Source organism: Rhinatrema bivittatum, chromosome 5, assembly GCF_901001135.1.
Source record: "Rhinatrema bivittatum chromosome 5, aRhiBiv1.1, whole genome shotgun sequence".
Taxonomy (NCBI): domain Eukaryota; kingdom Metazoa; phylum Chordata; class Amphibia; order Gymnophiona; family Rhinatrematidae; genus Rhinatrema; species Rhinatrema bivittatum.
The window spans coordinates 252368677-252393912 of NC_042619.1; the positions used below are offsets into that span (position 1 = coordinate 252368677).

The 25236-nt window shown below is 46.1% G+C and overlaps 1 protein-coding gene across 3 annotated transcripts in view; it reads right to left on the reverse strand.

Moving 5' to 3' along the window:
- FAM160B2 (family with sequence similarity 160 member B2) overlaps positions 1-25236 on the reverse strand; it is a 120980-nt gene that overhangs the window by 72706 nt on the left and 23038 nt on the right. For 2 of the 3 annotated variants that reach the window (XM_029603838.1, XM_029603839.1), the window contains exons 6-8: positions 17420-17674; positions 7839-8035; positions 7467-7563 (exon numbers count right to left, since the gene is read on the reverse strand). In XM_029603838.1, coding sequence (XP_029459698.1) covers positions 7467-7563; positions 7839-8035; positions 17420-17674 — 549 coding nt within the window. The remainder of the gene's footprint in view (positions 1-7466; positions 7564-7838; positions 8036-17419; positions 17675-25236) is intronic. The other variant, XM_029603840.1, reaches the window with a different exon arrangement.

Sequence of the window (25236 nt, forward strand, 5' to 3'; positions counted from 1 at the left end):
CCGTTTACAGTCAAGGGTATGCAGAGCCTGTTCTCCTGGGTTGGCATGGGGCCTGGGAAAAAAGGTAGGTAGTATGATGGATTGGTTTAGATGAAAATCCGAGACTACCTTAGGTAAGAATTTAGGTTGAGTGTGGAGTAGCGCACGGTCCTGCAGAAGTTTAGTGTAAGGCGGATAGGTAACTAGAGCCTGCAATTCACTAACTCTGCGAGCTGAAGTGATAGCCAAAAGGAAAATCACTTTCCATGTGAGATATCGAAGGTCACAGGAGTGAAGAGGCTCGAACGGTGGTTTGATGAGCCGACCCAAAACCAGATTAAGGTCCCAAGAAGGGGCCGGAGGACGCAGTGGAGGCTTGATGTGGAGCAAGCCCTTCAAAAAGCGTGTTACAAGGGGTTGTGCTGATAAAGGGACATCCCCGATACCTTTATGGAAGGCGGCTACCGCACTGACATGCATTCTACTGAAGATGTCTTAAGACCTGACTCTGATATATGCCAGAGATAGTCCAGAAACTTCGGGATTGGACAGGAAAAGGGGTCAAGGGACTGAGAAGAGCACCATTTCGTGAACCTTTTCCATTTGTAAGAGTAAGATTTTCTCGTGGAAAGCTTTTGCAAAGCAATCAAGACACGGGAAACTGGATCTGAAAGGTTAAGTGGCTGAAGGATTAACCTTTCAACATCCATGCCGTCAGGGACAAGGCTTGAAGATTGGGATGGCGTAGGCACCCATCATTTTGAGTGATCAGGAGTGGGTCCTGTCCCAAGGGAATGTGCCTGCGGATGGAGAGATCCTGAAGTATTGGAAACCACACTTGGCGTGGCCAGTGAGGTGCTATCAGGATCATGGTTCCCTTGTCCTGATGTAACTTCACGAGAGTCTTCGAGAGAAGAAGAAGTGGAGGGAATGCATAAAGCAGATCGGTTGCCCATGAGAGGGAGAATGTGTCTCTGGGCTGAGAGTGTTCGCTGTAAACGAGGGAGCAATAGTTGTCCACTTTGTGGTTCTGAGGGGACGCAAAGAGGTCTATCTGAGGATATCCCCATTGTTGGAAGATGGAGTTCGCTACAGGGGGTTTGAGAGACCACTCGTGCGGTTGAAAAACGCGACTCAGCTTGTCTGCCAGCACATTGTCCACTCCCGGCAACTAGGTGGCCCTGAGGTACATCGAATGGGAGAGGGCTTCCGTCCATATCTGCGCAGCTTCCTGACACAGAAGGAAGGAGCCTGTGCCTCCCTGCTTGTTGATGTACCACATGGCCACCTGGTTGTCCGTCTGAATTAGGATGACGTGATTTGACAGGCGATCCTGAAAAGTCCTGGGAGCATATCTTATTGCTCGAAGCTCCAGGAAATTTATTTGGTGTTTGGCTTCCTCTGGAGACCAAGAGCCTTGTGTCTGCAGATCGGCTACGTGGGCTCCCCACCCGAGGTTGGAAGCGTCGGTGGTGAGAATGATTTGAGGATTCGGAACCTGGAAGGGCAATCCCTGGAGGAGATTGGTCTGATTTTTCCACCAGGCGAGGGACAGACGGAGTGAGTCGGTGACATGGACAATGGCCGACAGAGGCTGAATAGCTTGAGTCCATTGAGACCTCAGAGTCCAGTGCATGAGTCTCATGGCCAAGCGGGCCATTATTGTGACATGGACTGAGGACGCCATGTGTCCCAGGAGGACAAGAAATTGGCGTGCAGTCACAGCATGTTGAGACTGCAGCTGGTGAGCAAGTGACACGAGAGTCAGTGCTCGTTGCCGAGGCAGGAAAGCCTTTGCCTGCAAGGTATCCAAGTCTGCCCCAATGAACGATAAGGTTTGAGATGGGACTAAGTAGGATTTGTCGTAATTGACGAGAAATCCTAACAAAATTAGAGTGTGTAAGGTTAGATTGAGGGACAACAGAGCAGCTTGCTGAGTCGGAGCCCTGATTAACCAGTCGTCCAGATAGGGGTAGACGTGAACACCTTGTGTCCTGAAGAAGGCTGCGACGACTACAAGGCATTTTGTAAAGACTCATGGTGCAGACGAGAGGCCGAATGGAAACACTCGGTATTGATTGTGCTTGAGGCCTACTAGGAACCTCAGGTATTTGCGATGAGCTGGACTTATCGCAATATGGGTGTATGCGTCCTGTAGGTCTAGAGAGCAGAGCCAGTTTCCTCTTTGTAGAAGAGGTAGAAGCGAGCCCAAGGTGACCATCTTGAACTTTTCTCACTGAAGGTACTTGTTGAGGGCCCGTAGGTCTAGAATAGGAAGGATGCCTCCCGATTTTTGGGGGATTAGGAAGTACCGGGAATAGAACCCTAGGCCTTGCTGAGAGTGTGGAACGGGTTCTATTGCTCTTGACTGGAGAAGGAGGGAGACCACTTGATCCAGAAGAAGGGAGTGATCGGATGTTCTCCATGTCTGTAGAGGTGGGGAGTCTGGTGGCAGGGCGAGAAAGTTCAGATGGTAACCCTGAGCAATGATTGCCAATACCCATTGGTCGGATGTGATTGAATGCCACATGTTGTGGAAGTGGCACAGTCGACCTCCCACTGGTATGTGCGACAGAGGAATCTGGCTGCTGCTCTCTAAGTGGAAGTCAAAAACCTGAGGCAGGCCCTAGCTGGGGAGCTGCTTGTGGTTTTTGTTTTCGGGCTTGGCGAGACTGCGGTTTTGATAAGGTCTCGTATCACGGGATCTGGCTGGTGGCGGGTATGACTTCTTTGGACGGTAGAATGACTTCTTAGAGTCCTTTCTGAAGGGCTGCTTTGAGGAGAAGTTGAAAGGCATCAAAGAGAGCTGTTTTAGGGTCTCATGATGGTCCTTTAATTCTGCCACCGTCCGTTGGATCTGTTCGCCGAACACGTTATCTCCCACACAAGGTAGGTTGGACAACCAGTCCTGCTCTTCTAGGCGAAGGTCAGAAGACTTGAGTTAGGCCCAGCTTCTCGCCGAAATAGCAGCTGCAGACACTGTGGTAGAGGTGTCAAAAATGTCATAAGATGTTCTAATCTCATGCTTGCCTACCTCAAAACCTTTGTTTGCAAGTGTTTGTAATTGTTCTTGGAATTGCTGAGGCAGGGAGTCTGAGAAGTCCTGTATCTGCTTAAAAATGACCCTGTTATATTGGGTCATATAAAGCTGATAGGCTGCAATTTGGGAGATGAGCATGGCCTCTTGGAATACTCGGCAACAAATGTTGTCTAGGAATTTCTGTTCCTTTCCGGGAGGAACAGACGAGTGAGGTTTTGACCTTTTTGCCCTCTTTTGTGCAGACTCTACCACGACCGAGTGGTGATCAAGCTATGACTTCTGAAAACCTGGGGCTGACTGCACTAAATAAGTAGTGTCAGCTTTCCTGTGTACTGGAGCAACTGATCCAGGATTTTCCCTGTTCTTCTTGAGGAGATCAAGGAGGACCTGACGGATGGGAATAGAGGTTATTACCTTGGGGGCATCCAGGAATTGGAGCAACTCCATCATCTGGTGCCTATCATCCTGTTCCGTCTGTAATTGAAAAGGAACTAATTCAGCCATTTCCTTCACAAAATTTATAAATGAGAGGTCCTCTGGAGGAGAACACTTTCTACTCTCAGTGGGTGAAGGTAAGTCATCGGTGTCTGATGAGGTATCATCTCCCCAGGTATCCTAAAGATCAATACCCTTCCCTCTAGGAAGTAGAGAGGGGGACAGGGAGATTGGATACCTGAATTATCGGAGGCACCGATGATGGCATCAAAGGCATCGATGGATGACTCTGTGGCGCCGACGGACATATCGGCACCGATGTACGGGTCGGTGGCGAGGGACGTTTAGGCATCGATGGCTGAGGCAGAACTCCAGATGGAGGAATATGGAATGGTGTTTTTCCTCCCGATGATGCTGTCAGTGGGGAGGGCATCGGAGCCATTGGAGACCCATCGGTGGAAAGGGGGCCATTAGGGCTTCCATCCTGGATAGCAGCGGTGCCAGCGCTGCCGGAATCGGGTCAATGATCGGTTCCACAGTCGGTGCCAGTGTCGGTGCCGGAGGAACCTGAAGACGTATCACCTTGTCGATGGCCTCCTGAATCATCCGGTCCAGTTCTTCTCGGAGACCTGGAGCAAGCAGCTCCGGCTCCGGAACAGAAGAAGGAGGCAGAGCCATAGCCGGAGGGATCACAGTTAAAGGCGGAGTCGCGGTTCCCAATCCCCGATCATGAGGGTTGCCTCGGAGGCCCGGTCACAGGAATGGTCGGTGCCTTTCCTGGACGGGGTTTCTTCGACAGCGGCTCGGACGATGGCGAGGTCGATGATTTCGCTCCCTCGATGGTCCGAGTCTTATGGTGTCGATGTCGATGTTTCTCCCTGCGATCCCCTCGATCCTGAGGGGGAGTAGAGGGTGTCGATGGCCGAGAAGTTGTCGATGCCGGTTGGTCACCGGTCGGTGGTCGATGCTGGCGCGAAGTCGACGGTGCCGGTTCTGACGACGTTGATGCAATGGATGTGGTCGGGGTTTGAGCACGGAAGAGAAGTTCCATCTTCTCCATTCTGGCCTTGCGACCCTTTGGTGTCATTAGGGCACATTTGGTGCAGGTTAAGACATCGTGCTCGCGTCCTAAACACATTACACAGACTTTATGGGGGTCTGTTAAAAACATGGTGCGGGTACATTCCGGGCACCGACGGAACCCTGACGCCATGGCAAAAAAATCGAACTGCGGTACGGTCAACGGCCAGTAGGCCGCGAGGGCCAAATTAGATGGTAATCGACAGGAGACGGGTAAAAAAAACTTACCGGAGTACCGCGGACTGACAAAAGTTAGAGGAGGGACCCCTGCGGGGCAATTTAACTTTTAGTAATTCCGTGAGGAAAATTCCTGTCAGGAATCTCTTCAGAGCTCCTTTACCGCGAGGCTATTGCTGTGGGGAAAAAAGAAGACTGAAGGGGGACCCCTGCTGGCTGCAGGGTTAGTGCCATGCTGGGCATGCCCAGTAGGGGCCAGTCAAAGTTCTGGAAACTTTGACAGAAGTTTTCCGTGATTGGGCTCCATCCTGTGATGTCACCCATGTGAGGACTACCATCCTGCTTGTCCTGTGAGAAAGACAGAACTGTCTGCAAGTCAATAGAAAATAGTATGCTTGCCACCTTTTTTTTTTTTTTTTTTTTTTTTTTTTTAAATAACTTGATCCATCAAAACAAAGAACAAGAGAGAAAGGAAGAAAGAATAAAACTCTCTCCAAAACTGGGGAAGCCAAGGTTCAGTATGTCCCCCGTCCAGCAGATGGAGTCAGACAAAGCTTTGAAGGGTGCTGCCTTATAAACCAGTGCACCCTCTGTGAGTCCTTAGTTCTTTCTGACTCCAGCAGAAAGCTGGAGTCAGAAATCACCATGTTTTTAACAGACCCCCACAAAGTCTGTGTAATGTGTTTAGGACGCGAGCACGAAAGCTGGAGTCAGAAAGATACTGAGGATTCACAGAGGGTGCACTGGTTTATAAGGCAGCACCCTCCAAAGCTTTGTCTGACTCCATCTGCTGGATGGGGGACACAACCCACCATCTGGACTGATCCTGGTACCTACAGGGAAACCACTTTCAGCTATTTCAACAGCAAAGTCCACACCGGGAACCGGCTACCGGACCAAGGCACACCTCTGAGGGATCTCAGAAATCACCTCAGGAATTCTCAACTGGGGAAAGGACCTTTAGGTATCACTGCAGGAAAGCGGGGCTCAATTTATTTCTCCAATTTAAAAGTAGACTTTCTTCTTCCAAAAAGTACAGCAATTCCCATAGTGAGAAGTACGTTCACCATCTGCTGGTGACGGAGAGATACTGAAGGGCTGAGGTCACTGCAGGGGTGTATCTAGGGTGACGTCAGCTTTGAAACCTGACTCAGTCTCCATCTGCTGGCAGGGGAGCATAACCCATTGGTCCTGAGTCCATCTGTCTACACGCTAGGAAAATATATTTTTCCAGAATTTTCCTGTTTCCACTTTGTTTGGTTGTGTTTTAAATACACTCACACTTCTCCTGTTCCCTATAAAACTTTTTCTCTACATTTTTTACTTTAATGTCTCTCATTACATTTTCTGCTTCTGCTGTGATTTTAAATTTTGCTGCTGGTGCCTATGAACTTGAGGTCTTCTTCTGTTGGTGCAGCGTGCTTCCATCTAATGTTCTGGTTCTTCCTTAATCTCTTTGGTGACATCTCTGTACACCGGTCTTTCGTTTTCCCTTTGGTTAAGTTTTTTTTTTTCCCTAGGGAGGGGATGTTCCTTTATGGCCTTGTGTCTTTGATTGTACTATTTTCTGAGTAATAATTTCAAATAATGCATGTGATTTATTTCTATTATGCCACTTTTACACAGGTCGTGGCCCGATTTTACTCTCATACCTTTCATTGTGGGTGTCAAGTTTATCGGATATAATCTTTCCTTCTCCTGGACTCGTATACTTGCCCACCTCCATACAGTCCAGGAACTTAGCTGTCATCTTTTCCACTTCCTGGTCCCTTACTTGCTTTTCTTAGGATCACGCCTAGGCTTGTCCTTTCACTGCTCTCCCCTGGGATTTACCCTTATCAATCATTGATGTCTCACTATTTCTGATCCATAGCTTCAACTGTGTCCTCCTCTAGCCGCTCTGGCTGCTTGAGACTCTTGCTTCTGGTATTATTCTCTCCTCTATTGTTCTTCTTGCAGCCTCTCAGTTGTTTTGAAGTGGTGTCATCTACATGCTTCTATTTTTCCAGTGAAAGATCTTAAATTTGTATCACTTATTTTCTTTGCAGCTTTTATTGTTCTCTCTCTTTCAGTTTTTGCTGGACTCTCTTTGTGAACCTTTTAAGATTCAAATACCATGTTCACTGCATAGAAGTTAGCAGTAAATGTTCTCTTTTTTTTATCTTCAGGGATGCACACGATTGTGATTAGTTCTCTTAACCTTCTCATTGCTGCTGTGGTACGTGAACATGTTCACCACGGCCTATACTTGTGCCAGGTATGCTTCCTTCACCGGACTTTCTGCACTATTGCTACCACCATCATTAGCCCTAGTACTGAAGAAAAGGGTGGGAACCTTTTTATCTGGGGCCACATGTAGTATCTTTTTGTTTCTTTTCCTATTTAAATAGAACTGGCCATTTTGCTGAGATGTTCTACAATGAGGGCACCATATGAAAGTACACAGCAAGATTTGTCAAGAGAAATTTACACTATTCAATTCTTCTCTGCCCCTCATACCTCCCCCCAAGCGATTATATAAAGCCCCCAGTACAATATTCACTTACAATATCTCTTTTCTACTTCTGTGAATACAATCCTGGGATAATAAAAGTCATGAGATATTATGTGATGCAGATAACCATCCAGGGTTGGAAAATCTTGTGTGTTGTCATCACTGCTGTGTGCCCAGCCATGTTCTGGAAATGAGTGAGGCTCTGGCACAGGCAGCAGCCTAGGACTGTGCACTGGCTTTCTGTACTGGCAGGATTCTCACCGTGTGTGCTTCTCTCACAAGGTCACCACAGTAATCCACCCAAAGGAGGAACTCTTCCAGTGCTGGCCTGCTGCTGTCCACAGGGTCACTGGGGGACCTGTACCATGAAGAGAAAAAGAGGCCTAACTCCAACCAGATCCACAGTAGAATCTAAGAAATTCCGGTCTTTAGTTTCTCCCCCATAAAATGGCATTGGGGCCCATTCTAGCCTTCTAGGGAACAGTTAATGAAAAAGTAATGCTATTTTATAAATCCTTTTCAGAAATGGTCATATCACTACACCATTGGCAGTGCCAGACTCACTACCTCAGCAATGAATGACTAGCACTGCCACTAGCACTTGCACCGGCCCATGCTCTGCTCTCTCCTTACCTCCAGCTCACTGGCTGCAGCAGGCTGATCTCTGAAGGGGGCAGGGAGAGAGGTATGGCTCTATAAAGCTCACACAGGCGACTGGTTAGTAAACAGCTGAATGCATTGCTCTCTATAAGGTGAGAAGATTCTGCGTCCTGAGCAACACTGACCAATAGCAGCAAATTCTCCCGTGCTCTTAATGCAATTCGGCTCTTCTGCAAGAGGATGAGAGAGAGACAGTGAAAGGGAGAATGAGAGGGTGGGTGGCAAAATCTGAACCACACCCTTCAAAGGTGGGTGGTTCAATGCTTTACAGTGGCAGGATGTCACCCCCCATTTAATACATGCCTCCATACATTCACGCTTGGCTACTGCTGAGTTGGCTCTCTGCATGCCTTCCCGGTTCGCCATCATCAGTATACCCAGTTCTTCCTCCTGGGCAGTGTTAGCAAGTACTGTCCTGTTCCAAATATACTGCAGCTGCCTAATCTTGTGCCCCAAAGTACATTGCTCTACATTTATCCATATTACATATGAAAATTGGTTACCTGCTAATTTTCGTTCCTGTAGTAACACAAATCAGTTCAAACTCCTGGGTTTTACCTCCCTGCCAGCAGATGGAGACAGAGAAAGTTTCACTGACACTGTACATAACCCAGTATGCCACCTGTACCCAAGCCAAGATGACAGCAAAAACCATAAACTTCTAAGAAAACTCCCTTCCCTCCAACAAGCCGGAGGTAGGCTAAGTTGCCCAAAGAGACAATGGAAAACTCATTTCTCAAATTTAACAAGCAATCACCACTGAAAACTTCCAAAAACTCTGCACTATATACAAAGCAACAGTACAAGTGGCAGACTCTCCTCCCCAGTAAATGAGCGGGTCTCTGGACTGATGAAATGAAAATTAGCAGGTAAGAACCAATTTTCCTTTCCTTGTACATATCCAGATCAGTCCAGATTCCTGGGATATACCTAAGCTCAGCTTAGCTCAGGTGGAACCTAGAGAGTTCTGCTTGTAGAACACTTTCACGAAAGCACACAGAAGCCGAGGCCCCGACATGCAAGCGATAATGCCTAGCAAATGTGTGCAAACTTCCCAGTAGCCACCCTGCAAATTTCATGTGGAGAAACCTGTTGTGACTCAGCTTAGGAGTTCACCTGAGAACGTGTTGAGGGCGCCCCTAAACCCTCCAGCATCATGTGCCCTTTAGAAATTGTAAGTCAACTTGATTGCTTCCTTCAGCCACCATGCAGTTGTAGCCTTAGAAGCCTTTCCTCCCTTTGGACCACTCCACAGTACAAAGAGGTGATCCGATCTACAAAGAGGAAATCCAATCTACAGAAATCACTAGTGGCCTTTAGATACCCAAAAAATGAATGTCTTCCACTTAAGAGCCTAAGCTCCCCCACGTGAGGCGTAGAGGAATCCAAATCCTGAAAAGTTGGAAGTTATGCTGTCTGATTAAGATGGAAAATCAAGACTATCTTATGCAGAAAAGAAGGCACCATGCATAAAGATACCCCCAAATCAGACATCTGTAGGAAGGGATCGCAACACGACAGTACCTGGAGCTCTGAGATTCTCTTGGCTGAACAAATAGCCACCAAGAAAACCCCTTTAAGAGTCAAGTCTTTAACCGCACCTCAGCTGCCCGCCTAAGCCGCGCACGCCAAAGGGGCGTGCGCGGTTTAGATCGGCTTTGATCGCCGATAGATTGTTTTTATGGGGCACAAAAGAAAAGCCAAGTTTGTGACTTCATCTCAGGCACAGCCAATAACCGGACCCATGGATGCTCATGTAAGTAGAGGAGTTTTGCCACGGAGGGACAGTGAGGGAGACTCTCTTAACGCCTCCCTAAGTCCCGGCATTGGGCCAGTCCCTCAACAGCCCCCAGGAGAAACAACAGGAAGTACTTCTGCCGAAGAAGAAGCTGCAAAAGTAAGTGACTTTAGTTCATATTTAGAGTCACCGAAAGCTGCAACATCCCCCTGCCCAGAGCTGGGGAATGAAGGGCTTGCAACTGAAAATGTTGCCTTAGGATCATGAACCTCAGGAATCTCTGGTGCTCCAGCCTGATTGCTAGCTGCAGGTACACCTTTGGCAAGTCGAGGAATGTCAAGAACTCTCCCTTGTGTACCACCGCTATTTATTTATTTATTTAGAGTTTTTATATACCGACCTTCTCGATATACATAATCGAATCAGGTCGGTTTCCATAAAACAAAACTTTCGCTATGATGTACATCAGAGTCTCCATGAGGAAATGGGGAATCTTGAGAATCGCATTTACCTTCTTTAAATCCAATATCGGCCAAAATGTCCCTTCTGTTTTTTATTTTTTCAAACCATGAAATAGATGGAATATAGGAAAATTGGTTCTCCCCCTTTTTAAAACTTGCCTCTGGGGAAGGAAATTCAAGTTGGCTCCCTGAACGGTCGCATACGCTAACGCTCCTGAGAATTCTCAAGTTTTCTTTGAAATGATTACCTTACTTTGAGAACTATGCCTCACAAGAGAAAAGGGAAAGTGAGGGTATATCCACCCAAGCCCTCACTTCCCTCAGGACAACGAATAATACCTCAGTTTGCGACATCCATATCTAATATTGGAGTCTTGAGCCCCGCTGGCGAGTTGGAAGGAGGAGTCCCTTCATCGCCTGGGAGATATCGTTGACCCCTCCAGAGCCGCAAGAACAGCCGAAAGCAGCTCCTCCAGGCAGCATCGGGGTGGCAGAGTCGCCGGTGAATGAAGTCACGAAGCAACATGTTGGGTGGCCAGAACGACACCGCTGTGGATCGGGGGAGGCCCACAATTACTTCCAGATCTTCGGAGGCACTGGGGTGGAGTGGTGAGAGTCCCCAGAGTACACCACAGAGAACAGCAGCAGAAGCTGGAGAAAGTGAGATAATACGAGCGGTGAAGAGCCCCCTGGAGATAACCAGACCGGCAGTGATAACTATGGAATCGCTCTGGGACTTGATTATGAAGATGACTAAGGTATTCAATGAACATACCCAGGTAACAGAAGAAAACTCACAGAAATTTGTAGTTTTGGAGAGTAATATTAAATTAAAAGAGGAAGAGCAAACGTGGGCCATAACTCAGATTGAAATGACTTAAAACAACTGTCTGGACTGAATGCTGAATGTATGAAAGAACAGGCAACTTCAATGTGCAGGTTGGAGTCAGTGGAAAATTATTTAAGACAATTAAATATCAGAGTAATGAATTTTCCAAAGGTGAATGGTGAAATACCTACTTTAACATTCAGAATGTATTTAAAAGAGATCCTGAAGATCCCGGAAGATCAAATACCAGCATTGAAAAAGATTGTATTCCTGAGACAAAGACAAAGCCAGATACAGATATCGCCCATAGGGGATATGGGAGGTTTTGAGAATTTAACAGAATATCTGGAAAATTCTGGTTTTGAAATAGTAGAAAGACCGGTTTTGTTTGTATCACTTTTTTCGGAACATGATAGAGCAACAATAATGAGATATTACTTTAAAGCAATGAATATTCCTTATTTAGGTGGGTTAATTCGTATTTTTCCGGATCTTTCCAGAGTAACTCAGTTACGCCGCAAACATTTCCTAACAATGCACCCAGAGGTTTTAGCGATGGGCGCTAATTTCCTATTGAGATACCCAGCGAGGTGTGTAATAAAGTATTCTGGAAATACCTATGTGTTTTATAACCCCGATCAGTTGAGGGAGTTCTTAAATGCCAGAATAGTCGTCCCAACAAGTCAAAGCTCGCCTATTAATTAATGAAAGATATGGTTTACAGGAGAGTATGTAATAATTGTTTTCCTGTTAATAACTCATTTTCCTTTATCTCCCCTCCCCCCACATGTTTCTTGGGAAAAAGAATGAAAGTAATCATTGCTATTGTATTTAATTTAGGTTTAATAATTTTCCTTTTTGTAACTTTCTTCTGATGTATAAGCAAAGTTATCTTTGTTTTGTATTATAAAATCGCATAAATAAATTTAAAAAAAAAAACCAACAACTTGCCTCTGGGGCATTCCACTGAAGGCCAATTAACTCAATTGGATAAGGGTGGGGGGGAGAAACAGGATGCTTAAGTTGACCTCCGTCCACACTGAGTGTGTTCAGGATCTGAGCCAACAGACTCAGCAAGACGTCTCTGCAAAAAAGGAAAAAAAATCTAAGCAGAGTCCAATGCGGCTCTCAATCAGATGTAATTTCTCCTTGAGGTGAGAAAACCAATTTCTCATCGGAATCCTCATGATCCACATCCACTTGAACATTACCAAGGACAGCCTCCCTGTGGCTTTTACCCGTCATGACTGACAAATGGGAGGTCCGAGCACATGATCCCTACATAGTAGGTTGCTTCGCCTTCGCTGGGGCACCCCTACAGAAAGGACTGCAGGCCCTGGAAATATTCCACCCAGGAGGAGGATGATCTATACCAGAGCCAATAGGCCCAACCTTGCTCTCCAACCTCTCTCTATGGGAAGCTTCTGCCATTGGGAACAAGGGATGAGAAGAGCTGACCATTGCCTCGCCTTCTACTCCACTCTCCCTCTCCAGAGACACCACAGGCCAAGGGGATGTCTCAACATGGGCAAAAGCTGTAGTAGTCAAATTGCTTTGAGCATCTAGATAGCGCTGACACAGACGGAGAGAGAGTGAGGACCGAATTGCTCTCAGACAGCAAGCCTCACAGATAGCCAGACATTTTGAACTGTTCATCACTGGTGCCTAGTTCTCCTGAACTTCGGCTCTAGGCGGCCTCCTGAGCGCACACCAATGCCACCCGGGTGTATGTGCGTAAATATGCATTCAAATTTAGGTCGCGGTCTTATGTGCAGAAGTACCTGCGTAAATACGCGCTCAAGTATCTGTGCAAATACATGCTCAAATACCTGCACAGATACACGCTCATGTTTAGGTCACAGACATATGCGCTCAAATCTAGGCCATGGCCTTACACACACAGGTCTTTGTGCATGCAACCGCCACACGGCGAGAATGAGCACACATCCTATATGTGCAGGAAAGGAACCGCCGCCGTGGCCTACACACAGCTAAGCAAACCCTGCCTGTATGTTCAGCGTGTTTAGGCCTGGACTCATTCAAAATCTGGCACTGAAAATCACCGAAGGCCTGAAGAGCTTTTCAAAAGCTCAGGTCCCTTGACTGGTCAAGAGTCCCTGAAGACGGGCTGAGAGCCAGCATCCCCTGCTGACTGTTCCACTAAACAAGCTTTACGCATAAGCAAACTAAAACCGACAGAAGACCTTTACCTGAACCAGAGACAACTCCTCGGTGTAAGTGCTTCTCTGCACTTCCGCGGGACAGGCAACCACCAGCGATAGTTGAGGAGGGGGATTCCCCTGCCTCCCCCACTGCAGACACTGCTAGGGAATCAAAAGCGGCTGCCATTCCTATGCTAACAGGGAAAGCCTCAGTGCTAGACCCAGTCACCCACGAGGCTTGTTGAGCCATCAAGTCTAGTGCTGAGCTCCCCTTAAGTGCCTTCCCCACAGGGATGCACACAGAATACAAGGCATCTGAATTTAGGCAAGACAGTGATTCTGCACGCAAACGTCACTTTCTGCCTCGTGCCATTGCCATGTGGCCCAAGCAGAGCATTGGCTATCGCCACTCCGTTTACCTGAACCTCAGGAAACCCCCAGGTGACCAGTTCCGAAGCAGCGATCAAGGCCCAGAGTGACTGGCACAACAATTCCACTGCCTCCCGTTCACCCTTGCTTGCATTTTATTTATTCATTTTTTTAAATAAGCTTTAAAACTGCATCCACTGCTGTAACTAACCCTGGAACAAAGATGAACAAAATTCAATACTTCCCTGTTCAGCCGGGATCCGAAATGCAAAACTACCAGCAGAACCAACACTGTATGAGGAATCTGGACCAACAGCTGTACACCCCCACGGAATCTCAGAGCGAGCTGCCATCAAGGGTCACCAACCCCCTGCTTGTCCACCTCAAACCAGAGGGGATGGCCCCACCAGGTCCTAACAACCTCCTGGGGGGAACTGGAGACCTATCTTCTCTTTTTCTTTCCATTTTCAGACTGCAGGTTTTGCACCATCTACCATCTGCTGGAGACAGACCAAGGAACTGCAGGTGGCATACTATGTTTTGTACAGTGTCAGTGAAACTTTCTCGGTCTCCATCTGCTGACAGGGAGGAAAAACCCAGGACTGATCTGAATACGTACAGGGAACTGCCACTTCTCTGCCCATATAAAACCTATAAGCCCTGCAGTGTATTTTTAGTGGAAAGAACTTGGAGTTACCTTCAGGAATGGCAATGTTACTGCTTATACCTCCTCAAGATGAATGGTCCCAGAACCTCTAGGGGCCCTCCAAGTTATGCAAGGGAGCCCAAGAAAGGATGCGTGCAGCTTCTGCCACCACCACCACCACCAGTGAGTGTGTGATGGACCGCATGGAAATGGAAAAGGTCCTAGAAAGTTTGGTATATGCCAAAGGGGCTCTTGGTGGAAAAAAATTTGGAATCCATTGCTCCAGCGTGGGACCGGATTCATCACCTTATCCCAGTTAGAATATCTGCCAGTGCAATCAATCAGTTATGAGCTAGATGGGAGGTACTGCTTGTATCTACCCTTCAGCTATTGCCTTAGCCACCCTTCCATCATTGGGAAATGGGCCTTTCATGCATTATCAAAACCCAGATAAACTACAGCAATCATGTTTCCCATATCAAACTCACTGCCAATAGTCTACAAAAATGCAACAAGGTTGATTTGGCAGGAGAATAGTGATCAAGAATCTGCATGAGCTCCTAAGCTCATGCAGATTCTTGTTCACTATTCTCTTTCCCTCTCCAGACATGTAACCAGCTCCCAGGAGTTTCCTGGAACTGACATTACTAATTGGTCTTGTTTTGTTAGATCCTTTTTGTACATGAGGACTAAAAATTCTCTGACAGTCTTGAGGATCCCATCCTCTCCCTAAATGATTCCTGAAATACTAAGGACAATATTTTGTAATATTTGCCCGACTCTGGCCGAGTTTCGCTCACGTATGAGCTGCCTCAGGGTCTACTACAGACAAAATAAAATTAAAATCAAAACACACATATATAAAAGACAAATTAACATGAATGTATGAGAGAACTGTAACTCACTTGTATAGAAATTAAATACACTCAGTAGTGTGCACATAAAATAACAACATGTAAATTGAAACGTACAAACATACATATTAATAAATAGCTAAATGTGCCAACATCACTAAATGAATAAGAAAAGCACACTGGCTTACATCTATATCACATGGTTATTGAATTTTCAATATGTTTGCATATGTGTGTCGCTGCACAATGGATGTATCTATACCAAAGGGAAAGCATAGACTGTAGGGATGGGTATATAGTCGTAACAAAGATACCTGTACAAATGGGTTCTTCTAGATAAATCAACTTCAATGTGACACCATCACAAAACACTGAAAGTGATTCTAAAAAAGACAACTTGGTGTTAAAATAGAGTGTGTACGTACTTTAAACGTAAAAATGAAAATATGTTGACTAGTAAAGTTCTGATATAAAAAATTAGTACAAAATGTAATATAAAAGATTAAGAAAATCATTTGATAAAAATAAAAATGAAAAATCTAAAAATGAAAATAAAGGGATAAAAGTAAATAAAAGAATATAAAAGATTAAGAAAATCATTTGATAAAAATAAATACGAAAAATCTAAAAATGCTAAACTAAAAAGTAAAAATAAAGGGATAAAAGTAAATAAAAGGATAAAATGAAACATTTATTTATTTCTTGATTTTTCTAAACCGATGTTGGTATAAACCTTCACACCGGTGTACAATGTTTCTTTATAATAAAAATCAACATAAAATACAATAATGCATAACGACAAGGAAAACAATCATAAAATCTAAGACTAAATTAAATATACAAAGGAATTTAATTAAAACTAAACTTTAAATATACCTAAATAAAATAACATATTAAAATTAAAAATAAAAATGTTAAAATAATTAGGAAAATAACAAGGAAAATTTCTAACTGGCTTCTATCTGAAATGCTTCTGCATATAGCCAGGTTTTTAAGGCTTTCTTGAACACTTTCATATCACTCTGGAGTCTTAACTCGATAGGTAATGCATTCCAAAGGCCTGGACCTGCCAATGAGAGAGCCCTATCCCTGACAGAAGTAAGTCTGGCTGTAGTAACAGAGGGAATGGTAAGAAGTCCCTTGCCAGCTGAGCGTAAGTTTCGTTGTGGCGTGTGTATGCGTATAACAGCATTCATCCAGTCTACTTGATCTGCGTAGATTGCTTTATGTAGAAGGCATAAGGCTTCTTATGGGCCATAGTGAACGGTAAATATTGACTGCAAACAGAAATGGATGTATCTGTCTATTTTAATACACAATCTTATATATAAGCAAACAGAGTTACCTTAAGGATGTCCAAGTTGTCTTTTTTAGAATCACTTTTAGTGTTTTGTGATGGTGTCACATTGAAGTTGATTTATCTAGAAGAACCCATTTGTACAGGTATCTTTGTTACGACTATATACCCATTCCTACAGTCTATGCTTTCCCTTTGGTATATCTACATCCATTGTGCAGCGACACACATATGCAAACATACTGAAAATTCAATAACCATGTGATATAGATGTAAACCAGTGTGGTTTTCTTATTCATTTAGTGATGTTGGCACATTTAGCTATTTATTTATATGTATGTTTGTACATTTCAATTTACATGTCATTTTATGTGCACACTATTGAGTGTATTTAATTTCTATACAAGTGAGTTACAGTTCTCTCATACATTCATGTTAATTTGTCTTTTATATATGTGTGTTTTGATTTTAATTTTATTTTGTCTGTAGTAGCCCCTGAGGCAGCTCATATGTGAGCGAAACTCGGCCAGAGTCGGGCAAGTTTGAATAAAGAATCCTTTGGTGCACAGATCCTTTTTGTTTTTTTGCTATCCAGCATTATTGATCGGCTTCCGCTTTGTTTTTTGGGTCCAATATCTTGCAATTACATCACCCATTTCCTGTAATAGGACTGAATACATTTCATCCGGTACCAACCCCTTGGTTTTCTTCCCCATCCTTCCACTCGGTAATCTTTGCTGCTATCCACCCCACCCCAAGAACAGCATATATCCAGGCAGCTCTGGGGAAGTCTCTCATCTGAGAAGCACCTCGTTAGGCATGACCTAAGTGCAGCCAGTAGGAGCATCCATCATCCCTCCCTCCTGTCTCTGCCCGGTCCAGAAGGACGAGGGGATCCAAATCCAGAACCCCAGTGCTGCTGCACCTAAGTCAGGAGGCCTGGCTAGGCTTTGCTCTGTTCATTTCCTTCTAGTTCCATCTTCATCCACGCCTCAATAAAACTCATTCTACCATGCTGCCAGACACCGCATGATAAAAATTATCAGGACATGATGTTTGCTGAAACATTGTCCACAGCTTCCCTTTTGCCAAGCTGCTTTTGATCCTACTACCCCTGCTTCTACTTCACGCTGATACAAACGGTGCAATAAGCATTCCATCACCCCAGCTGGAGCCCCATAACAAAGCAGGGCTGTACCTCACTGCAGCACAATCGCAGCAGAGAGCTGATCAAGTTGTTTTCCGGTTTTGGTGGGGAGCAGCTGGACTCACAGGAAGGGACTCTCACGAGCAGAGCATCACCAGGGGCAGAGCCTGTCTGAGTACAGCTCTGCTCAGCGCTTTGAGGAGGAGGTTGGGTTTTGAGCAAGTGTGCCCCCGCGCTGCCAGCTGCCTCCTCTTCCGCACAGACAGCAGGACTGGAATTCTTTGCTGCAGCTAAAAGACTCTTACCCTGCGGCCAAAACAAAAAGAAAAGGCTGTATTTTTTTGAAGTTGGGATCTGATAGTTTCCTCCTCTTCCTTTGTATTTCCAGCTCAGTCAAAATCAGGGCTAAGATCTTTGTGCTATAAGCCTTCGTTTATAACTACCTGGGGATTTTTCCCCCCCCCCCCCCCCCCCATCTTATTTTATCCCAATCATCATGGTGACCTCCTGGGCCAGGGACACACACACTAGAGGTCCTTCTGGAACCCTGTAATCATGGGCCCTAAATCCAGCCAATAGGTCTCATCTTTAGACAATGACCATGACTCCCCCACCTCACCCCAGCGGTGCTATGAATGCTGCTTTCACTGCAACCCCAGCCCTAGCTAATCCAGGGATCAGAAGATCCAAACCGGGGATCGAACCAGGAGCCTTCTGCATGATGGTGCACAGCACTTACCAACTATGCCACCAGGCCAGCTAAAAAGGAAAAATGTGATTATTACCTGCTAATTTTCTTTCCTTGAGTCCTGTCAGACCAGTTCAGATAGTGAAATTATTTCTTACCTAATAATTTCCATTCCTCAAAATCGAGCAAGCCAGTCCACACCAGTGGGTTGTGCACTCCAATCAGCAGATAGAGACGGAGAATGACAACTCACCGATGTCACCCTCATATAGCTCTGCTGAGGCATCAGCCAGTCAGTATATCTTCAAAAGCAAACCGTGGATACTGACCACTAAAACATTAACAAGAAATATTGCATCCTACAAATACTATTCAAATTTAACCTTGTGGGGTTTTTTTTTAATAACAGAAACACTAGACTCAGCTCTGCTAACAATAGTCACCTAAGGCAATCAGAAAACCAGAGTATCTTAGAAGGAGAATGGGAGTCACTTACCCAATTTCTGCTAGTCCAGCTGCATGAGAGATCCTTGAGTCTCATTCCTTCCTTGACAAGGATCTAGCAAAATAGAAGAAAGTCGACCGCCCCAAAGGCAGCCCAGGCGGGATGATGGACTGGCTTGCCATACTTCGAGAAAAGGAAATTATCAGGAGAGAAGTAATTTCACCTTCCTCTTCATTCGGGCAAGCCAGTCCACACCAGTGGGATTGTACCAAAGCTACTCCCCAGAAGAATGGGAGGCTGCCTGAGGCCCAAGCAGAACTGTCCTAGCAAAGGCAAAATCCTCTTACGCTGCCACATCCAGCCGGTAATACCTAGCAAATGTAAGGAAGACCAGGTTAACGCTGTACGGATCTCTGCTGGGGAAAGCAAATGCAATTATGCCCAGGAAACCGCCTGTGCCTGGGTCTAATGCCCCCAAATTTGCCTCAGGAGAGGCTTCCTGGAATCCACAAAGGCCACCGACACCACTTCATTAACCCAACAAGCTACTGTGCCCCGAAAAGCTGCTTCCCCCTTCTTCACCCCCCCCCCCCCCACTTCCCGGTGAAGAACAAAAAGCCGATCTGATTTCTGAAAATCGTTCATAACCTCCAAATAACGTAATAAATGCCACCGTATATCCAACACCCGCAATTTCCTGTATTCCTGTCCATCCATATCCCTGTCTAAGCATGGCAACACAACTGACTGATTTAAGTGAAAATCCAAAACCACCTTTGGTAGAAGGGCAGGTACCATTCGAATCTGCACCCTATCTGGTGTGATAATCAAAAAAGGATCGCTGAACAACAAGGCTTGCAATTTTGAAATCTGCCTTGCAGAATGAAAAGCAACCAAAACCACCATGTTCCAGGTCAGTTAACGCAAAGAAATGCACCGAAAGTCAAACTCGCCAGAAAAGAGAGGACTAGATTCAAACCCCACAAGGGTACTGGGAAACACAAAGGAGGTCTAAGGTGTTTCACTCCCATCAAGAACCTAGATACGTCTGTGTGAGGAGAGGCAGGCCTCCCCTGCACACAGCCCTGATAAAGGAAAATTGGTTCTTACCTGCTAATTTTCGTTCCTGTAGTACCACAGATCAGCCCAGACTCCTGGGTTTTGCCTCCCTGCCAGCAGGTGGAGACAGAGAAAGTTTCACTGACACTGTACATAACCCAGTGTTCCACCTGCAGTCCCTCATTATTGATCTGTACCCAAGCCAAGATGTCAGCAATAACCATAAATTTCTAAGCAAACTCGCTAACATCCAACAAACCAGAAGATGAAGTTGCCCAAAAAGACAACAGAAAACTTATCTCCCAAATTTGACATAAGCGATCAGCACTGAAAACCTCCAACAACTCCGCACTTATATACAAAAAAAACAGTAAGAGTGGCGGACTCTCCCCTCCAGTAAATGGGTGGGTCTCTGGACTGATCTGTGGTACTACAGGAATGAAAATTAGCAGGTACGAACCAACATTCCTATCCCTGTATGTACTCCTATCAGTCCAGACTCCTGGGATATACCTAAGCTCACCTTAACTCGGGTGGGACGTGGAAAGTCCCACTCGTAGAACACTCTCACCATAGCACGTGGAAGCCAGAGCCCCAACATCCAAGCAATGTCTAGTAAAAGTGGGCAATGACTTACCAGTAGCTGCCCAGCAAATTTCATGCGGAGACACCTGATGTGATTCAGTGCAGGAAGTCACCTGAGAACGCGTCAAGTGCACCCCTAAACACCCCAGCAGCAGGCACCCTTTAGAAATGTAAGTCGACTCGATCACTTCCTTCAGCCACCACACAATTGTAGCCTTAGACGACTTATTTCCCTTCTCTGGACCACTCCACAATACAAAGATGTGACACGGTCTACAAAGAGGAGATGCGATCTATGGAAAATCATAAGTGACCTTTACATACCTCAATAATGCATGCCTCCAATCTAAGAACTTAAGCCCCCTGGCATGAGGTGTATAGAAATCCAAATCCATAAAAGCTGGAAGTTCTAATGTCTAACTAAAGAAGGCACCATGTATAAAGATACCCCTGAATCAGACATCTGAAGGAAGGGATCTCAACATGACAGCACTTGGAGCTCTGAAAGTCTCCTGGCTGAACAAATAGCAACCAAAAAAAAAAAAAAAAACACTTTAAGAGTCAAATCTTTAACCATAGCTCTCTTTAGTGGTTCAAACAAAGCCGAGAGTTGATTCTTTGGGCTGAACAGCACTTAGAGTGGCTGGGAGTCTCTCACAACGTCGGAGTGGTTCAGATTCCAAGATGGACAAATGTTCTGCACCTTAGGACACAAGTTCTTAGCTCCCTGAAGGACCCATAGAACATCCAGATGTGTGGATAGAGAATACCCTTGCACCTTACCCCAGAGACAACCCAATTTCGCTACCTGGATACTCACAGAGTTAAAGGCCAGTCCCTTGACCAGAACCTTTCTGTAGAAAAGCCAAAATATGTGACACTGTAGCCTGAAATGGCTGCACTCTGTCAACAGCAGACCAGGACTTTATAATTTTCAAAATTCGCACATACGTCAATGATGTAGAAGGTGGAAATAATCACTTTGGAATGTCCCCTCCATCTCAGTTGCCTTCTCTCAGAAGCAAAGCCGCGAGACAGAAGTGAGCCACCTGACCCAAAAATATTGGACCTTGGTGAAAAACAGTCGACCGATGTCTGAACCTCAGGGGCCTACCTATGGCCATGTTGATCAGATCTGGGAAGCATGGTTGATGTGGCCACTTTGGGGAAACCAGGATCATCTTGCCTGGATGTTTCTCTATCTGCCATAATCCCTTGTCCACCAGAGGCCACAGGAGGGAAGACAAAGAAAAATCCCTCAAGTCCACGGCAGCACCAGAGCTCCGATTCCTTTGCACCATGTTGTGTTCAGCAGCTGTAAAACCGCGATGCCTTAGGGTTCTCTTTGGTCGGGATATCTCTATCTTCCGTGAATGAGACACTTCGCTGCTTCCGACAGTACCCATTCCTCGGGGTCTAACTTTCTCCAACTGATAAAATACCCCTGAACATAGTTCACTCTGATGATGTGAGACACTGCCAGCTGCTCCAAATGCTGTTCTGCCCAGAGAATCAACTCCCGGGCCTCATGAGCTGCTGCCTGATTCTTGGTTCCACCTTGTCAGTTGCTATAGTCTACCTTTGTTGCATTGTCTGATAAAATCTGTACTGGAAGGCTGAGTAACCTTGGCAGACAGGCAAGCAGCGCAAAATGCACTGCTCTCGTCTCTAATGTTGAGATTACTTACCTGATAATCTCCTTTTCCTTAGTGTATGCAGATGGACTCAGAACAAGTGGGTATAGTGTGCTCGTGCTAGCAGTTGGAGACGGATCTGATGTCAGCACGGGTACATATACCCCCACAGGAAGTGAAGCAAGGCTGACAGAACCTGCAAATGCAGCTCCGCCAAGGAAGGAGGGCATCCTTTTCTAGAGAAACTTGCCGACTTCGAATCCCCACTTGGTGATTTATGTACGCCTCTGTTATCACGTTGTCTGACATAACTCTCACTGCCTTTCCTTCCAACCGGTCCGTGAATTGCAGGAAGGCTAAATGTATTACTCGGGCCTCTAGCCAGTTGATGGACCAAGATGCCTCTTTGGTGGCCCACTGGTCTTGCATCACCCACTCCAGATAGTGTACTCTCCAGCCCTGGAGACTCACATCCATTGTGATCACCAACCAGTCAGGAGTCTCAAATCCATACCTTTTTCAAGATGCTCCCTTTGTAACCATCAGAGCAACTTCCGCCTCACCTCCAGTGGTAAGATCAACATCACATGGTACTCTTGAGACTGGGGATTCCATCGAGAAGGAGGGACCGCTGCAGAGGACACATATGAGCATACACTCAAGGAACAACCTCTATCATCATGGCCACTGATCCCAATGTCTTCGGATACAACCAGAAGGATGGACCAATCACCAAAGGCAGGGTCCGGACCAATCACGGACCAATCAAAGACCAATCACCAAAGGCAGGGTCCGGACCTGACCCCAGATCTTCTGAATGTGAGACTCTTGAAAAAATACCTTGCCTTGCGCCGTATCGAACCGGACTCCCAGATACTCCAGGACACGAGATGGCTGCAAGTTGTTCTTGAATAAGTTCACTACCTATCCTAGGTGCTGTATCAACTGAACCACGCTGCCCAGCACCACTCGGCTGTCCTCTAACAACTTAGCTCTGATTAGCCAGTCATCCAAGAACAGATGAACAAGAATGCCCTCCTTTTTGAGGGCCACAACCACAACTACCATCACTTTGGAAAAAGTTCTGGGTGTCGCAGACAAGCCGAAGGGCAACACTTGAAACTGCAAAGTGCAAATAGCGCTGCTGCTGCTGCTTGTGAATCAGAATATGAAGGAAATCTTCCGAGAGGTCCAGAGAAGTGAGAAATTCTCCCTTCTGCATCACCGTTATCACTGATCTTAACATTTCCATCTGGAAATGGGTAACCCAAAGGGCTCGACTGACACACTTGAGTTCCAAAATAGGTCGAAATGAACCCTTTTCCTTGGGCATCATGAAGTAAATGAAATAGCGCCCTGTGCCCTCCTGATCCTTTGGAACTGGAACCACGGCCTTCAAGGCGAGCAGCCACTGCAGCTTGGACTGGACTGCTGACTTATTTTCCACAGAGTTGTAGGGGGAAACCATAAAAACATCTGCGAGAGGACGAATAAGTTTGAGTGTACCCATCGCACACCACTTCCAAAACCCACTGGGCGGAAGTGATGTGGGTCCACATCTGATAAAACTGAGACATGCTTCCACCTATCTCCAGAACTAGAGGATAGACCCCCAAAACTTCATTGGGAGGATCAAAGAGTTCTGGAGCCAGAGGCGCCATCTTTACCTGGCTTCCTTGTCTGAAAGGACTGAAACCTACCGAATGTACAAGTCCTCTGACTACTCTACCATCTGGAAGAGCAAAAACACAGAGAGCTCTGAAATCGCCTCTTCGCCTGAGAAAACCAGGGAGTTGACATTCTCTGGCAATAGAGGAAATTCTGACTCTCCCCACCGATCCGCCATCTTTTCTAACTCCTCCCCAAACAGCGCCCCTTAAAAGGCAACTTGGTAAGGTTCAACTTCAAAATAGTATCAAGCAGGCCAGTTTTGCAGCCAAAGGAGCCTTCGGGCTGCAATCACCAAAGCCACACCTCGAGCCGCCACGCATGCCGAATCATAGCCAGCATCCACAAGGAAGGAAGCTCCTGGGCTCCAGGTATGGGCCATTCTCTCCCAAAGCTTCCTGGGCCAACTGTAACCCACCCTAGCCACCATAAAACAGCAAGCGGAGATTCATGTTCATCATTTCTTCCTGCCCCTGACAGAAAGACTGGAAACACTTAAAAAATTCCACCCATGAAATGGCGGAAAGATCCATCCCTGGGGTAGGCAAATCCTTCTTCAACCCATTCCTGTGGGAATTTTTTTAGGAGTGGAGGCGGAGAAGACTCCTCACCCTTCCTGGTAAGAGCAGGCACCATACCGCCTCTGAAGTTCCTGCAAGAACAAAGTCCCCTGAGGAGACATCTCTCTGGGCCTCAACACACTTTTGGCACATATTGAGGGACCTACTGAGAGTAAGAACCCTCATATGGCATTCAGAACAGATGCAAAGCTTCTTCCCATGCTGCTCTCCTGACGCCATCTCACTCTCTCTTCCCCTGATGAGCTGTCAAATGCTTCCCACCGCGTGCCTCAGCAGCTTCTGCAAACCTAAAATGGCACCTGCCATGTGTCCCTGCACTGCCGCACTAAATCCTAGCCGGTACCAAAATAGACCTGCAGCACTTCTCAACTGTGAGGTCCAGCTTGGCCATGATCACAACTGCTTCTTTGCCTGGCCTAGTAACAATCATGTTGGTGCGTGCATTCTTTTTTTTTTCCCAAAAGCTTTCTCTGCCAGACACGCTGAAATAACTAAACTGGCCCACTACAGATAGAATGGCAGGGAGCAGAAAGCAGAGGGAAAAGAGAAGGACCAGACAGAGGACTATGCAGCAGGGCTGAGCCCAAGGCCTCCTTATCCTACCAGACCTCTTCTCCTGTCAGGAGGAGGGCTAGGGCCACAGCCTTCAACTCATGCCTGTCTTGTCTGTCTCCTGAAATTTTTTCCAGACTCTCAACTGAGGGAGGGAGGGAGTGAATGCTATCACCACAGTAGGTCAAAGGAAAATTGGTTCTTACCTGCTAATTTTCGTTCCTGTAGTACCAAGGATCAGTCCAGACTGCTGGGTTATGCCTCCCTTCCAGCAGATGGCATCAGAGAAAAGCTGAAAAGCACCCCCTAGATAACCTGGTGTGCTACCTACGATCCTTCAGTATAATCAATATCAAAGCAGAATGAAGTAAATTTAATGACCAATGACTAGATCAATCCAAAGTTTAACCTCGAAAGAAAACCAGAACATGTGAAAATACAACCACTACGTAGAGGCGTAGTATAGGTGCACCATCTTTGAAAATGTCTGTAAAGAGAAAAAACACAAGTAGCTGAGTGGACTCTCCATATAGATACCTATGGGCAGGCGTCTGGACTGATCCTTGGTACTACAGGAACAAAAATTAGCAGGTAAGAACCAATTTTCCTTTCCCTGTACGTACCAGGATCAGTCCAGACTGCTGGGATGTACCCAA